At 42.4% G+C, this 17,782-nt stretch overlaps 2 protein-coding genes across 8 annotated transcripts; both read left to right on the forward strand.

The window, feature by feature from the left end:
- The first annotated feature begins 820 nt into the window (after positions 1–820).
- On the forward strand, positions 821–3,538 carry SMIM8 (small integral membrane protein 8). 7 transcript variants are annotated; one of them, XM_006024556.3, is made up of 3 exons: positions 821–839; positions 1,531–1,688; positions 3,115–3,538. In XM_006024556.3, exons 2-3 carry the CDS (start codon positions 1,554–1,556, stop codon positions 3,271–3,273), a joined length of 294 nt encoding a protein of 97 aa, XP_006024618.1. In that variant the 5' UTR covers positions 821–839; positions 1,531–1,553; the 3' UTR covers positions 3,274–3,538. The 7 variants fall into 7 exon arrangements, with proteins under 7 accessions (XP_006024618.1, XP_006024613.1, XP_006024617.1 ...); XM_006024551.3 differs by lacking the exon at positions 821–839 and adding an exon at positions 850–985; XM_006024555.3 differs by lacking the exon at positions 821–839 and adding an exon at positions 936–1,033.
- Positions 3,539–9,341: 5,803 nt separating this feature from the next.
- On the forward strand, positions 9,342–17,620 carry CUNH6orf163 (chromosome unknown C6orf163 homolog). The gene is made up of 5 exons (XM_006024579.1): positions 9,342–9,489; positions 12,059–12,153; positions 13,792–13,899; positions 15,302–15,504; positions 17,122–17,620. The coding sequence occupies exons 1-5, from the start codon at positions 9,342–9,344 to the stop codon at positions 17,618–17,620; spliced, it is 1,053 nt and encodes a 350-aa protein (XP_006024641.1).
- Positions 17,621–17,782: the final 162 nt, after the last annotated feature.

A 17,782-nucleotide genomic window follows, 5' to 3' on the forward strand; every position in this document is an offset into this window, starting at 1 on the left:
ATCATCCGACCTTGTTGTAAGCGAGGCAGAGAAGTCTGATGAGTGTGGTCATGATTTAAGTGCCCCCCTGGGTTTTAGGGGGGAGCTGAAGATCAAGAATTCAGGTCCAGATACCTGAAATAGGACATTGGCCCCAAACCAGTTCAAGGTGAATGTGTTGGGGCTACTTGCCCTGGCTGATGTTTGCGTTTGTACAGCCTCTGCTAGAGGGCTGGGAGATGTGCCTGGGCTGCAATCCTGGGGACCACTGGGCGCTTGCCTAACATTGCTTGGACGGCTAAGAGGCACAACCTGTCACAGAAACAACCCAAGCGGCCCCAGCTCTGCCGTCACCCGCACAGGCCTAGCCCTGGCATTTCCCTGGCAGTTGGGCACCTGCCTTGGGCAGAGTCTTGGTAACCTCTTGTCACGTTCCTGTTTGTGCCTGTGCAGGGTCCCCCCGTTTCGAGACCTGATTATGGCTCCAGGGGAAGCCGTGCTCGGGAGGGGTCATGCAGAGTGCGGGGTCCCCCCGGGGGCCATGAAGGGCCAGGGATGCCCGTCACCCAGGGAGCCCCCCGGTGCAGGCGGGTGCCCGCGGGCCTCTCCAGCCGCCCTCTCTGGACGGAGGACATCTTTACCAGCGCTCTGGCTGCAACAAGAGCAACAAGATCATTAATTCGTCTTCTGATTAAGAAACGAGCCTCTTCCCTCGCTACTACCACAGCCGGGACCGGCCCCAGCCACCCGCCGCGTCACAGCTAGACGCTGAGAACGCCGCGCGGCGTCACAACGTTCCGCTTTACGTCACCACGCCACCGCTATCCACCCACCCGCACCTCTGAGCACGTTCCTCCCGCGTGAGGCGGCTACTGATTGGGCGCGGGGAGGAGGGAGCCGCTGGGCGGCTATTGGCTGGGACCCGAGAAGGAGGAGGCGGGCCCAGGGCGGGCCGAGCCCCTTGAAGTGTCTGGGCGCTCCCGTCACCCCGCGCGGCAATAGAAGGGTGGGGTTTGGCTGGCGGCCTACCCCCGGCAGGGGGCGCGAGGGGCTGGTGCGGCACGGAACGGGGCGTGCCGTGTGCAACCCCCGCGCGGACCCTGTTGATGGGGGAGGGGTCTGCCCCTGCCCCGCAGGTCTCGCTGTGCACAGAGGTGGTGCGTGGGGCAGGGGCTTGGCCATTCCCCGACTCGCGCGCCTGGTATTATGGGTCAGCCCCACGTTGCCCCATCAGCCCTGACTGGGACCAGTGTCTCCAGCAGGAAAGAGATGAGGGTTTTGGAGCAACCAGGGGCCGTTTTGGGGCAGGGCAGGGCAGGCTTGAGAGGAGCTGTGGGCAGTGCCCCCCACTCCACCTCAGGGGCAGGCCAGAGCTGCTCCCTCAAAACGTGGAGAACGGCAGTAGCAGTCACCTGAGGAAAGCACCTGCTTCAGCAGTAAAAGATTGGTGGGGGATGGATGGCCTGGGCAGAGGAGGACGTGGCGCTGGGGGGACATGGATGGACCTGGGACACTTGTGTTTTGAAGATTTATTTTGAGTTTTGTTCCTAGGTCACAGTTCAGCGTGGGTCGAGATGCCCTCAGCTTCTGAGCCACCGAGCGCCCCAAACGAAGCTCCCAATGAAAGGGGCTATCGGAGCCCGGGACTCCGGGGTGTGCGAACCACCACGCTGTTCCGTGCCGTGAACCCCGAGCTCTTCATCAAACCTGTAAGACGCTTACTCAGAGACCGTTTCAAGAGGCACTTCTGACTTGAGCTTTAATAACTGATCTTTTTACAAGAATAACCTATGCGTGCCATCACTAAAAATACTTTTTTCTGAGTGCTTGACAGCTTTCTGTAAACATGGCTTTAATTTCCCCCTGTATATTGTTGGACTATTTTGCATCTGATCCCAATAAGGTCAAAGAAACTCCAGAGGGATGTTGGCATCCTGAGAGTCAATATTTTTAGTAACAAGGAGCCTCTCTTCTCTGTTTTGACAGGGTAAAGAAAAGGGGTTCTCAGGTTTTTAAAGTTTTAAGAAAATGTTTATTTTTAAAATATGAAGGGGGTGTGGGTTCCTTTAATTTAGGCCGTTTTATTTTTTTTTAAAGGTCTCCATGCTAGCACACATTTCCACTTCTCTTTACAGAACTTTTAGAACCAGTTAGCACACGTTTTCAGGCCTTACTTTTCTCTTAGGTGACATAGCCTGATTATCACCAAACAAAATACAGCTGGCAGACAGCAATGGGTAGGCATGCAGCAGGTTTTGCTGATCTGATCCACCCAATTACATGGTGTTGGCAGCAGCCTCTGCAATGCTAGCAAGCTTTGGACGGCTGTGCAGAAAGGAGAGGCTGTTATCTTCTGGCACCAATTATAGATGCCCCCCCTCTAACAGGCAGTTAATATGTTAAAAGCAGTAGCTTTGAAACAAAAAAAGTGGCTGGAAAAATATCCAAGAGATGTTTGCCTATTATTTCTAATACAGCTTTATAAAACAATCTCATTAAGAAGGTATTGTGGAAAATTACTTTAAACATGCATTTGTATGGGTTACTGACATAACTGGAATATGTCAGTGAATGTTCTTTGCTGTAATATTTGCTTTAGCAGTTAAGTAGATGATATTCTGCTTATGTTTATCTGCATAGTCCAGCAACATTAATGAGGTTGCACATTCTCTGGTGCATTCAGTAAAGCATAGGATGTAGCAATAATTTATAAGTGTTTTTGCAGGGGGAAAAAAGTAAAAACTTGTTTGAGAGGATCAGACTTATTGTCCCAGTGGTATCCAGATTTAGCGTGTTATCAACTGGTCTTGTCACTTAGGAATTCTGCTTTCAGTTGATCCATGACAGTATATATGATCCACACTGGGGCCTCAGGAAGGGGATGGGAAGGAATGTTTTAGTTTTTTTTTAACTAGGTAGCATTTTATAGAAAAATACTTTAATCCCTGGAAAAAGTCAAATCTGTTGTCTTTTTGAAGGGAATTGCTTAAGTATCAAAAGGGCACTAGTACTAATATCCTTAAAGTTTACTGGTCACTTTGCATGTAAGGTGTTAAGAATTTGATGTACATGATAAATAAAACAGCCCCAGTTTTGACTTAAGTTTGTGTTAACTGCTTTTTTTTTTTTTAACAGAACAAACCTATAATGGCATTTGGACTCGTAACAATCACACTGTGTGTGGCCTACATTGGTTACTTGCATGCAACACAAGAGAATAAAAAAGACCTCTATGAAGCTATTGACAGTGAAGGAACCAGGTCTATGAGAAGGAAAACTTCCAAGTGGGATTAAAGAACTGATAACTAACATCAAGATACATTTCTTAACAGGGCAAATATTCATAAACTGACTGGCAGTAAACTTTATGAATGTATTGATCTGAATCAGTTTTACAAGCCGGTATCCTGAGTGCTTTTTCCCTGTTCAGCTCTTAAAATAATTAATAAATTATTCTTTTGAAATTTAATCCAATTAAGTTGCATTATGATTATGAAATACCATGTGTATACCTATAAATTGTATATAAGATATGCACAGTAATAAAAGTATTGTTAAGAACCATTGTCTCTGGTGCTTAGAATTTGTGTTGGGAAGAAGCATAATTAACATGTGAAAACTGGTCTTTAAATGCCTTTAAATTTCTGTAATAGCAAGATGAGTTGAACCATAATTTCCTTTGAAAATAATGACAGGCTTTTAATTCAAGGCATACCGTTTGTGGGGAAAAAGTAATAGATATGATCTGCAAAAATTGGCACTTTTAGTATTGCAACTACCTAGTTTTAAACAGGCAAAACATTTGACAAATGAATTTTAAAATATTTGGTAAAATACTGACAAAAATATTTCTGCTGACTTATTTCTAGTGAAAAAAGCTGAGAGAACAAATACTATAGAAAAATAAGAATCCATTCAAAGCTAGCTTGAAAAACATTTACGTTTACAATTTAATGTAAGTCCTTGGAATCGAGGTGATCTAAGTAAAGGACATTCTAAAATCACAGGATACTTTATTAATATGTAGATAGATTACATGTTATATACAGAAACTTAAATACATTTTAAAAATAACTTCACCAGCAAAATGATGTCAATATTAAGGATGCACAGTCAAGAATTCAAAATTAGATGTTAGAATTGAGTTTGTGCAATCATAATCTGGACCCAACTGGTCATATAGCTGGCTGGGTCTGTGAGTATGCCTTGCTCCTTCCTCTTGAATATAGCAGTGAATCCATTAGAGTGCTAGGAGTCTGATAAAGAGCATGCTGATGCACTCTTTCTTTTGCCTTCTCCGAGACCTATATTATGGCCAAAATAATTTCTTGTCTCCTTCCAGATCTCCCTGAGTTGCCTGTCTTTATACCTCCTCCAGACCTGCAAACTTGTCATGGCAACCACATGTGTTGTTGGCAGAGGTGACTACCTTGCACAGTTTCCATCAGCTCTAAACAGCGGAAAGGACGAAGTGAACTCCCTGGTGCTTGCCTAGCCCACAGAGTGGCACAGCCTCATCATATTGTCCAAGGCAGTGAGGGCTACCTTGCCTCCTGCTTCACTTCTGTCTCATGTAACGTCTGTGGGAGGGTGTTCCTTGCCAGAGTTCATTTGCTGTTCCCCTGTCCTACAAGCCCCCAGCTGCCTTCAATATACCATCCGTGGTGGCTGCATACTATTAAGCTGGTGGCCAAGTGCTATTTATTTTTTCACCATTGTGTTCTTGTTCTGTTATCTTGTTACCTCATGTCTACCTGCAGAGTTCTTGAGGGTGTTATCCCTTAGCTCAGGGGTGGGCAAAATGCAGCCCAGGGGCTGGATGCGGCCTGCCAGGCCATTCTATCTGGCCTGCGGGGCCCCTAAAAAATTTAGAAAATGAATATTTATCTGCCCCAGCTGCCTGCCATGCGGTCCTCAATGGCTTGCCAAAACTCAGTAAGTGGCCCTCCGCCCAAAATAATTGCCTGCCCCTGCTATAGAGCATGGAGAAGAAAGCTGCTTCATTTGAGTACAGACAGAAAAAAAGCCAGACCAGTAAAGACTGAGGGACAAAATTACAGAACAAGGATCCTGGGATTGAGGAAGTGAAGGAGATGGGGGTGGGGGGAAATGGGAGGGGGTGCTGGGATTCGGGACTATGACTATGTAATATTGTCCCTCAGTCAGCCCAGGGCAGATTAATATTAATTTTCTAATTTTTTTAGGGGCCCTGCGGGCCAGATAGACTGGCTTGGTGGGCCGATTCCGGCCCATGGGCTGCATTTTGCTCACCCCTGCTCTATAGGCCCAGCAGGAGGGTCCATGAGACACTCCCAGCTCTGTCTGACCTGGAGCTAATCAGATCCACCCCACATCAACCAAGTGCAACAATTACAAGGGAAGTCCTGTTCCATTCCACCCTGGAGTATACCCAACATGAACAGAATCTTCAGGAATCTTTGCTAAAACTATTAAATATCTACTGAGCATGTGAAAACTTATTTTCCAGAACACGGCAACTTGGCCAAATGTGGGTAGACTTTTAACAGGGATGGCAAAAGGCACATCTCTGATGGAGCCTGCGTGCCTCAGCGAAAATCAAAGTGTCTGCTGCAAAGCATGGAGGCACTAAGGCATTCAATAAAGGTCACCAGGATTTGTAAAATAGGGAAGAACCATTTTTTTCCTAGCCTTATCTTCAGGAGTAGATGAACCATTTGGCTGAATATTTTTCAACTTGAAGTAGGCAGCCAGTTTGAATTTAAACCCAGATAATTAAAGTATTATAAAATGTACTGCTGAGAGGGGAAAAAATCCTATAAAAGGTGTCCTATATCTAAGAGTAGATGCTTTTACCACCTTATACAATTGTACTTATTTCAACTAAATAAATATGTTGGAATACACTTAGAGACATTTTAAATAAAATTATAAAATGTTTGTGGGGAAAACTTGTTCATGTCATTTTAGTGGATCCACTGATTTTAGTGGATGCATTTAAGAGAGAGTTTTTAAAAATGTAATTATTCTAATATATTCTCCCAAATTATAAATAAATGTTGTAATCTCTGAAAGCATAATTTTCGGTAGGCTCTTGGATACCTCATGATATTGTAGCCTTGAGTCAAATCCAAGAATCCAAGAGCTTGCAAATAAAGAAAAAAATGCCTTCTGAATGATAAAAGGAATACTTTTCAAAACCAACTGCCTAAGAGAGTTCCAGATAGCGTGTTCATGTATTCAGAGTCATCAAATGCTTACCCTGGAGGGTAACACTTGGTTTCTTCAGTTACAAGACAAGAAGAACCCTTGTTTTTTAAATGTACGATGTGGGTTTTGATGTCTGGTTCTTCAATTAATTAAAATATGTTAGGCTTATATTATTTGAAACTACTGTAAAATGACTTCAAAACCAGTGTTCCCCTGCAAATAGGGCTTTAAATAAATAGTATTTATTTAACAAAGTTTTGTGTAAGTATAACTTTTATACAGAGCCTTGCAGATGCTCTAGTCCTAGGGAGCAAAAACATCTCTAACAGGCTTGCATTTGGGCGACAAACTTTCTAACCCTTCTGACCACAAACCAAATTCTTGCCACAGCCCACAGCTGCTTTTTAATACACAATCCTCTGAGCCAGTGATTTGTGCAGAGCATCATTTAGCATCAAGAGCTAAATAAATAAATAAATAATAGAAAATAATAAATGAAAATGTAGAGAGAGAGGATGTTTTTATTTAACTAACTGCAAGTCCCAGTATAACTGTGTTAGGGGGGGAGCTTGTCTGAGAAGGTTACTTGGTGGTGGTGTCTATTGGCTGGAATTAGAACTAATTAGCTAAGCAAAACCAAACACTGTTGATTGAAGGAATGTTCAGCCTTGCTTTTATTTTTTCAGATAAGGTTCATCCTTATTTACTCTTAGCAATTACTTTAAGAAGAACTCCCTTAATAATACACAGATAATATACAGAAAATGGAGGAAACAGGACAAATACAAAACACATAAGCTGTGTCCAGACATGTGTAGACGTTTGGTTCCCTGGGGACAAGTAGCAGCAGCACACTTTGTGCCATAGCTATTTGACCCTGGGGAATGCTCCTGCCACGCACGCTTTGGCATGTGGCAAATTATCCTGGGGGCAGTAGGGGAGGCTGGGACCAGCATTGTGCTGGCCCCAGCAGCCTTATCTGGGGCATCCCAGGGCTGTAGCTGTGGTGACCCTACTGCATGGAACCTGGCTGACAGCCAGAGTGCAGCTCCAGGCAGCCCGGCTCCACTTTTCAGCTGCATGCGCTGCCCGTGCATGTGCTGCTTTGTGGGTTTTTTTCTGCGATTTTTTTTTAACCCCTGGATATCCAGGTATCAAAAAAATCCATGGAAAAAAAATGGAGCAGCACATGCATGGGCAGCGCCCCATTGCAGCACAGAGAACAGCTGACAGCATGGTATGTGGCACTGCAGACGTGTTTGCAGTACCACATACTGCTTGGCTGCGCTCATCTGGATGCAACCACAGGGCACATACACACATTCAGGCATGTGTGCTTGCAGCAGCTTAAATAGCAACAGCACAAATTTGTGCTGGAGATTTGTGCCTCAGCACACGTGCCTGAATGTACACTTCGGGGCAAATTGTGCCACTTGGGGCAGACTGACCCTGCTGAGCTCCTCCCAAATCTTCAGCTAGGGGCACCAGAGGCTGGGGAACTTGTGCTGGCTCCAGCAGTAAAGAAAGATGCCCTGGGGAGCAGCTCCGGTGACCTTCTGAGACTGGGCCAATTGGTATCTGGGTATCCCTTGTGCCAGCTGGACTGCTGCAGCAGCCCTGACCTAGAGCGGCCCCTGCACCCTCTACCCACTGCAGCAGTCTCACAGTGGGGCCTGATGCCTGGCTGTGACCTGCTGCCACCTAAGACAGCATTTGCCCCCTTGGATCTGTAGCCCCATGGCTGCATGCCTGCCAGACCCAGACCCAGACCCAGACCCAGACCACACAGCTGCCTGGGCTGTGGTATGGGCACTGTAGCATACAGTGACAGCAAAAGCCAGCCTGGTCCTGCTTAAAGGCATGTGCCAGTAGGCCAGGCTGGGCCAGCTCCATGTGGCACAGGTGGCACTGGGTCTCTGCCAGGAGTGGGCCATGAGCACCCCGATGGCCCGCAGCTGCTACTGTGGTGGGGGCTGTGTGCCATGCCAGCAGGCAGGCAGTTAGGGGACCCACACCTCCTGAGCAGCCCCCCACACCCAGAGTCCCCCCCCACCCACACAGTCCCTGCCACTCTCACAGACCCCCACCCCCACATCCCTGCTTATCTGGGACAGAGCCTAGGTCTATCCACTGCTGCACGTGCCCTGCACCGCTTTTTCCCAGTGTGGGGTTTAGGATTTTTTTGACACTAGGATTTCCTGGTATCAAAATGAGTCCGTGAGGAACATGTTTTCATTCTTAGTGTGCCTATTGTGGCATCTCAAACTGCTTTGAAGCATGGCAACAGGCACATGCTCACTCATCTGGATGTGGCCATATAGTGGATTGATGGGCAGTACAAGAACAGTGTTGCCATTCATCAAATGTTAAATATCCAATTCCTGTCAAACCAGCATGCACACTGAGATTAATACAGGCTAATTCTAGAGTGGCAAAATAGGTACATTCACCACTCCCTGGCACAGCTGCTCGTACGTGTACTGGGGGCAAGAAAATAGCATCAGTGTGTTTTAGTTTCCTCATTTTTCTGTAGATTTCATTCTCAGTGATAGTAAGAGAAGTTAACAGAAAAATTAGTTAGCCTGGCAAGAACTATAAATCAAAATTATTTTCTACATGGAGACTTTTTTCAGACGGCAGACCTCCCATTCTTATTAGCAGTGGTAACATTTCTCTTCACCAAAACCACTGCAAGCCAAACCTATAAACAAAAGCCACTACTACGTACTTTAAAAACCCTTTTAAACTGCTTGGTGTCAATTGAAAGTATTGACATTCTTTAAATAATGAATGAAAAGTCTGCTGAGATGCTGTCTAACACCAGACACAAACCAAAGTGCTTTTGTGAGCAAAGCTTGTCCTGCCTAGTAACAGTTGCTAGGTAGGAGATTGTTTTAAGACAGCAAAAGGTCAGATGATAAAGCTTTTCTCATCATCTGTCTGCATCATGTGATTGAGCTCAGCATTGGTGTTCCTAACCTGCAGGCAAATCTTTTAGATACCCTAAGAAATAATGGTGGATGAATCTATGTTTTTACTGACCTGCACATTTTCTGGGGAGGAAGTAACCCTTCTTTTACTGGCAAGAACGAGGCCTGATTTTATTCCAACTAGCGTATATTTCTGACATTTAAGTAACTTCCTTAATTAGAGAAAACTACTTGAATACAGCCATGATCAGGAATCCAGATTTAAACTCTTTTGTTTGCTGTGCTGTTTGTTCAAAAATTATACCACCACCTCCTTCTCCTGCTACCTTTGAACGGATTCGGGAATATAAGCCTTACAAAACACGGTTTTATACGCACCGGGATATATTGGGTAAGTTTGTTTCCAAATTTTTCATTTGTAGCTCTCTACACATACTCTCAACATTCACAAATACATTTACAGCTTAAGTCTGATGGCCCCTGGTCACTCAGAGAAAAATATACTTACTTCTTAATACAGGCAGTATTATCGGACTTACAACACAATTGGTTCCTGAAAACCGCATCTTAAGTCAAAAGGTTGTAACTCAGAACCAATTTTCTCATAAGAAACAATGTTATAAATGGGGGATTGGTTCCTGAGCCAAGGCCCAATACCCTATTTTCACCAAAAATACCCGAGAATTTTGTACTCAATTAATTATAGATGAGTAATATAGCTACATTAACATATTTATATTGTAAATAGCAATCATATTGATTTGGAAGGACTTATTTGAGGTGACTTTGCTAGGCTTTTTGAAAGGCTCTTGGTTGGACTTTTTGAAGGGCTCTTGGCTGGAGTCTTCTCAGTAGTCTTGACTGCAGGTTTTTCTGGAGTCTCATCTTCTTCCTTAAAGAAAGTGTCCAAGGAAGTTTGGACAGATGTTCTCCAGGGAGGTGGGTGACACAGTGAACTTGTTCACTGGTGTGGCTTGGCATCAGATCAAGTGTTGTAAAGTCGAAACTGATGTCAGAAAGTTGAAACAGGTTGTCAATTTATAAACGTTGTAAGCGCAAAATGTTGTAACTTGAAGCTTTGTAAGTCAAGGACTGCCTGTAAATACGCTATAACAAATAGCTATTTTTCTCAAGTAAACAGCAGTAATTGAAGGTGTTAAAGATCTGCCCACTGTAAAGAACAAGAGACAGCTACCTATGCACATGTTTGAAAATGGTTGGTAAGGCTCAAGTGGATGGAGAAAAATCATATTTGGATCATACTGTCCTTTCACCTTGCAGTGGGATCCACCCAGGATCCTTTATACCTACACAAATCCTAGTGGAGCCTGCTTTTAAGTCTTTATTCTGTATCTGGATCTTAGCTTGATACCCAGTAGTAGCCTGATGTAAATCCCACTGATGGAAGAGTTTCCATTGACCTCAACCTTAAATGCCGAGAGAAAAATAATAATTATGTTAGAGACTACCTCATGATGACTATGGACACTGTGGTCACAACATGTTGAGTATAACTGTTTTCAATTAATATTTAAACAAAGTTACAAGCTTTGCTATGGAAAGCTCATAAGCAAGATTCTGCCAGAATAACTCAAGATAGTACTGTACTCTCACATAAGACTCTCTCTAAGTTTCTAATTAAATTATCTATACTTCAATAATCATTTGAAAATTGGAAGAAAATATATGTTAATTTGTTAGTATTAATAGCAAGAGTTAGAAATATACCAATAAATTAAGCTGTTATATGCCTTATTGTTGTAAATATTCTGAATAGTCATTTTACATATTATAGGAGTTATGCTTCCTATATTCAATCATGACTTACAAAAAGTAATTTCATAAAGCTTGGTGTACTTATGTTTTAAACTAACACGAAGACTTATTTAAAGTATCAAGTATGTGTTCAGTGCTCTACAGGAGCTGTGGGTGATGCAGACATTGAGTCATTTTAAGGAGTGTCTTAAAATACTCTGTTTTGAAGTATTTTCCTCTCCTTTTCTTTTTAAATTAATCTATTACTTAATTTATTCACTCTTTTAATTTTATTTTCCTAATGTAAATTAATTCTCTCTCAGAAAAAAATTTAGGAATAGATCCATAAAAGGTTTGAGACCACATTTATTCGACTGAGGTGGGGAGAATTTCTAAATTTGTAACCTCCTAATACTGTTCACAGTATGTGCCTAAGGTATCTCACCATGGCTCCAGAGGTGTGAGCTCAAGCTCTGCTCTGGATTTGTGTCTGGTTGCCCCAGTCAATGCAATGGTAAATGAATACCTGCTTGTCTGGGCTGGGAAATGAAAGTAGCTTCATGTGATAATTCCTTTTCATCTATTTTTATTAAGATCTAATGACCTTGCAGTTGTTGAAGCACTTGCCTAGGAAGTGAGAGACCTGGATTCAGGGCAACTTTCAGTTTGAAAGGTTTCACATGCTGCCACCCCCAGGGGAGTCTCCTAACCACTGCACTTTTTACCTGCCTAGAACATGAGTGGTGATGTTTTGGAGCTGTAAATATATTTATCCTGTTCAATGTAAAATGCATAAGCAGTCATGGGAACAAGAACCAGATCGCAGATTCTTTCTCAGATTCCTCCCCTCTGGATGAGTGCCATAGCCAGTGGGCTATAGACTCATGCTCTCTCTCTCTAGCCCAATTAATCTGGGATTATTTTCTGAACAGCTGCACAGCTTCAGTTCTGCTTAAGTGTTGTTGTAGGCATTAAAGTCCTTTACTGGATCAAGACCTAAACCCTTGAGTATAAAGCACTGCATACACCATGGCACTTATAGCACTATGTATAATTACATGTATGTGATAATAAGTGAAGTGAGGATTCACATTTGTGTATAATTTTTATTTGAATAGCGAATAAAGCAGAGGGTCAGAAACAGTTTACAATTTTCTTTATACATGTAGCATGTTGTTCATGATCCATTTCTGTTGTGCACATAGAAATTGGAGCAGAGCTTCAGCAACAACAACATGGAGAAAAGGAGTTAGAAATACAAGAACGGCTTGAAAAACTGAAGAAGGAACTCCAGCTTGCGGTAAATAAAGTTATACCACTATCAGTCCAGGTTGATGAATCCTTTCAGGTCTTTTGAATGTTTATCATAATGTGGTTATTATGGATGAAGTCCTTTGAGCTCAAAACACATAATCTTGATTGAATCATTTCATTTTTGGAGTTTAAATGTGTTTTAACCAACTACAAATGCCTATTTATATAATTGGCAATAATAGATGTTTATACACATGATCTGGGAGTGTGGGAGGGAGGTGCACTTTAATTAGAGCAGCTCTGAGAGCCACTCTGATTCAAGTGCCTGAAGCGTCTCATGCATCAGCAACCCTGCACTTAAAGATGGTGGTACGGTCGCTTTAACTAAAGCTTGTTCAATGAGTCTTTTGGATGCTGGAGTCTTTTGGAGAGCAGTAATTAGCACGCTCCAGCAGACTCAATTAATCAAGCCTGCTCCAACGCAGTGTAATTACAGCATGTTAGAGCAGCCTTGCTGCTCGTGTATAGGCACCCAAGAAGTCCAGAACAGGGGTGTCAAATTCATCTGGCTCCACAGGCCAGAGGAAGGTGCCTGGCCCAGTCTGCGGGCCAGATGGGAACCGGAACCAACCCCACCATGTTGCATGCCACATCTATGGCACCAGGTCCAGCCGGAATGATAAATACAGTATGTGCCAGCCTCACTCCAGGGCTTGCCCTACATGTGGTGTGTGGGCTGGACCCGGTGCTGCACACAGCATAGGGGCTGAGCCAGAGCATGGGCTGCAATGTAGTGCCACACCAGACTGGACCTGTGCTGGCTCTAGTGCCAGTCCAGATGGGGCCCCAGGTCACCCATGCACACTGGAGCCTGCGTGCAGAGCTGTGGTGTGTTGCTGTATGCAACCAATGCCCCAGATGGACCCCTTGTGCTGCATGCAGCACTGGGTCAGCCCATGTGCCACATGCAGAGCGTGGGCTGGGACTGGCATCTGCCTCATATAGCTTGGAGGGTCCGTCCAGAAACCTGCAGGCCAGATTGTATGGCTCCACTGAGCGGATCTGACCCATGGGCCATACATTTGACATCCCTAGTCTAAAATTGTTGCTGCACAAATAGCAAGTCCTGCCCCAAACAAAGTCTAGACCAAAACTCCCACTAATTTCACTGCAGCTAAGAGTAAGCTGTGCATTCATAAACTGCTTGTGAATGTTTACCCCATGCTCAACAAGGCACATTTCTAAAAATATTCCGACACCTGTATATTAACATTATAAAGAGTAAGTTTATATCTGCTTAAATATTTGTATCTGAAACGCACTGTGGCCACAGTATCAGCATTTGCCAGCTTTTGTCCACGCTGTACTATGTGAGATACTGGGAGTGCCCTATAACTTAAAATACATCATGGATGTATTATCTTAACTCCACTATATGGGTAGCAGTGTTAACAAATAACATTTTGACAGTGATCACTGTATGTCAGTTTTTGAAAGAACAATGACTAATTTTGTCCAATGAGACAAACTCACGAGGCATTTCATCATCTTTATTTAGAATTATTGCACTCTCTTTTTTAAATGGAAAACAATAGAGTTATCGATGATATAACATCTGGTCCTTGTCCAAATGCCCTGTAATCAGAATTTTAGCTAACTGTTTGAATTATGACCTTTCTTAAAGGCTGAGATACAAAAAGAAGATGCATTGGAAAAAGCCCTTGAGGGAGCAGCAGATGAACACAATGAATTTGTAGAATGCCTTAAAAAAAGGCACGAACAGGAATTAGAGGTTGGGAGTGATTAGTTTTGTTTTTAATATACCAAATATTTTACTGTAGAAATGTACAAGTGTGTAACTGATTTATTTTATTAACTATATACAGGATGTCTAGTATATGGGCAAATGGTCAAATTAAAGTGAGTTACTAGCCAGGACACAGAGGAGAAGGACTTACTATGGTTTAACTTTCATTTACCATAGGGTAAACTTGACCAGGCAGTTTAGTGCACATCAGTTTTTACAGAATAAGTCCCCAGCATCCTGTTAACATACTTTAATTTGACAATCTGCCCATGTCCTTACTGCATGTTAAAAAAAGTATTTATGTTTCTGTATGCCCTTCTTCTCAGTTCAGCTGGGGTCTGACATTTGCTGTTGGGTGAAAGAATTTGCCTTGGACTATTGGGTTTAGACTTGTACTAAATTGTATGGTCTGCCTGGACACATACTCAGGCTTTTTTGGTGGGGAGGAGGAACAGCGGGGATTTTTGGGTAGTGTTTTGTACTTTTCTTTTTATTGTATGAAACCTGGTTGCTTTGTAACAGACACACCAGTTTAGAAAACCACTTTAAAGCATATGATTAAATCATTTTTACAGTCAGCACAACAGTTAAACATGGGCTCAGTTTTAAGTAGTCTTACATTCTATTGTCATGGAAGCTCAGGTGTTTAACTTGTTTGTTGAGCTTGGGCCTAAGTAAGTTAAAAGAGGAAACATCTGAAAGTATGTTACTATACAAACATTTATATATTGAATGGGAAAACTGCAATATTTTATTGTATAGAAACTCGATTTCATTTTTGTGGGTCACTATCGACCTAAGTTCCAAAGACAAATATTAATATAAAGAGAAACAACTACAAACAGTGATTAAGTTTCTACAACATTCTGTTCTATATTCTATAAGTATATTCTGTGTATTCTATGTTTTATATATTGATGCTATTAGTCCTTAAAATATTGTCAGCACTGTAGTACCTGCACACCTCCAGCTAACATATTAAGCGGCATTACTCACACACACACACACACACACACCTATATATAGAAGGTCAAAGAAATCATCCTGGTATTTGGAATAGAAAGTGGTGAGATTTACAGTAGCCCTCAGTTCCTCTGAGAATTTATTCTGTAGTCCTGGGCTGTGCTCCAAGATGTTTCTTGCTTTTGCAAAATCTCAGAATTCCTAATATTTGACAATTCATTCATTTGCCATCAGTTTATTAAGCATTTTTGATAGACCTTAGTGTACAAGGACAAGAAGATGAGCTGTTTTATACAATGAGTTATGGCTGTTTTCTTTCAGTGATGTATTGAAATGCTGTTTTCCCTCTGAGCTTTATGGGTGTGGGGGCTTAATGGGAGATTGAAGAGTACTTTATTGCCCACTATTTAAAACTACTTTTAAGGAAACAGAGTTGCAAACAAGGAAAGTTATGAAGCAGTATCTGGAAGATGAACTGAAGAGGGAATCTGAAGCTGCAGAACAGCGCATGGCTCACAAACTTCAGCGTGTCCAGATGGAATGTGCTCTGGAAAAGATGCAAGCTGTAGCTGAAGTCAGAAGACAGGAAAGGGAGGCTGCACTGAAAGAAATGGCCAAACAGCAAAAGTATTCTTGACATTTTCTATAGTTCAGTTTGTTAATTTTTATAAAGATAAACAAAAATGTATACCTCAACATTTACTAAAACACTCTGTGTAGGGTTTTCTATGGTGTCCATTGTCAAAAAACTAAACATTAATATTCTAACAGCATATTCTATCTCTAGAATGCATACAAAGCATACAGATGGATATATAACTAAGGACAATGATCTGAAGACATACATGTTTCTCAGGCACAAAGGACAGAACGATATTTCACCTACTGGACAATCAGGCCGCATCCAGATGAACGTGGCCATTTGTTTCCCGAGGGACAAGTAGCAGCACCACACCTTGTACCACTGCTACTTGTCCCTGGGTAATGCCCATGCCATGCACACTCTGGAACATGGCAGGTTATCCCGGGTGGGGTAGTGGAGGCTAGGGCCTGATCAGCAGCTAGAGTGTGGCTCTGGCTGGACAGGCTCTGGTTTTGGGCAGAACACACTGCTGCCACACGTGCCACCCTACTTTTTTTTGGAGTGGGTTTTTTGACCCTGGGAGATCACTATTTTTTGGAGTGGGATCTCTGGGGTCAATCCCTTGCACCTCTGCCCACACTGCAAGGTATCAGTGCGAGGCATGCCTGCATGTGCAGTGTGCAGTGCTACAGACGGGTCTGCTGCGCTACATGCTGCACGTCCATGCTTGTCTGGATGCATCCCCAAAGTTCAGCTTGCAATCAATTCTGAGTTACCTGACTAAAGTGTAGAAGCAATTTTGTTACCCACTCTGGCACTATAAATGGCCATGTAGAATTTTAGTCTTACTATTGTCTTGCTGATTTCATGTAAATTCACTTAATTTAGAAGTAAAACAGTATTTGGCTTCTAATTGCCAGTACCACAAACTTATTGTAGGGTCTGAAAGTTAAGGCTTTTTTTCATGGTACCCAGATCACCACTAGAAATTAATTTTACAAGCCAGCTCAGCCCTCAGTTACATTTGTGCAAAACCCATTTTCTTCATTTGAATTAAATGGAATTTGACAGGTGAAAGTGAGGGCAAATTCTGCCTTTATTTAATTAAGCCAATATTGTTTGACTCATCATAATATTGTGCTCCTTCTCCAATGAGATGAGAATAGTAAAATTTACTTTTGTCACTAAAACCAACAGAAATAACTCTGACAGTTCAGAGCACAGATCTGTTGTAACAGAATGTTCCCTTCTCAACAGGTTTTCAGAAAAGAGCCATATTTTGTTATGCTATATTATTTAATATTTTCATTCTCACTATGAAAACAAGGCTCCATCCCATAGAACTTGCTTATGCAGATAGCACCCCCACACCAATGTAGCTACCCTCTTCAGATTCTCCTGCGCAGAATGTCTATGCAGCCTACTGAATATTAAAAGTTCTCCATAAAGTAGAACAGGTGATAAACACAAAAATGTTGTCTGCTGTACAAAGGAGAATATTTCCCCCTTAAAGCCTTTTTGATTCTGCTTATTCCTATCATTCTTCTACTTTGTGTTATAATTTTACTTGTATTTCTAGTTGAATAAGACACATTAGCATTGCCCAGTGCTAAAGTACTTATTTTTCTTTAACAATCTTTAATAATATATCTTTTTCATAGAAAGCACATGGAGCAGCTCCATGAAGCTAAGATATTGGCTAAAGAAGTGTATCAGAAGAAGTTTGATCAATTAACAAAAGAAAAACAGTATGAAATGAATATTGCTTTGGACATATCACTAAAGGAGAATCAGGAGAACATTGAAAAGCAGCGCAAAGAAGCAGAAGCAGAACATCAGCTTAAATTGGAAGAAGCAATGCTCAGACAGAAAGAAACAGAAGCTCAAATAGAGACTCTAAACCAACAACTGGAAAGCATGACAGTTTGGAAAAACAGCCTGGAAGCTGAAATAGCAGACACAAGACAAGCTTTTCAGAAATATATTGATGTTACATTTCCTCAGTTGTCTCCAGGACAAGCAGATTTTATCCTGCCATTCCGAAAGACAACTGATTACACTGATCTAGAAAAGGGAGCTAAGCCTTGTGACAAAGAATCTAAGGCCTCTCATAAGATGGGTGTAAGATTTACTGTAATGACAGGCCAGTATCACAAGTAGGGAATGATGAAGAATAAAGACATTTCTGTTCACTGCATAACTGTGTGGCTGTAGGAAAAGCAAAAAAAGAAAAGCAAGCATTACTATTATTGAATGATTAATTCATAGATGTTAGGGTCGGAAGGGACCTCAATAGATCATCGAGTCCGACCCGCTGCATAG

Source organism: Alligator sinensis, unplaced genomic scaffold (genome assembly GCF_000455745.1).
Source record: "Alligator sinensis unplaced genomic scaffold, ASM45574v1 scaffold658_1, whole genome shotgun sequence".
Taxonomy (NCBI): domain Eukaryota; kingdom Metazoa; phylum Chordata; order Crocodylia; family Alligatoridae; genus Alligator; species Alligator sinensis.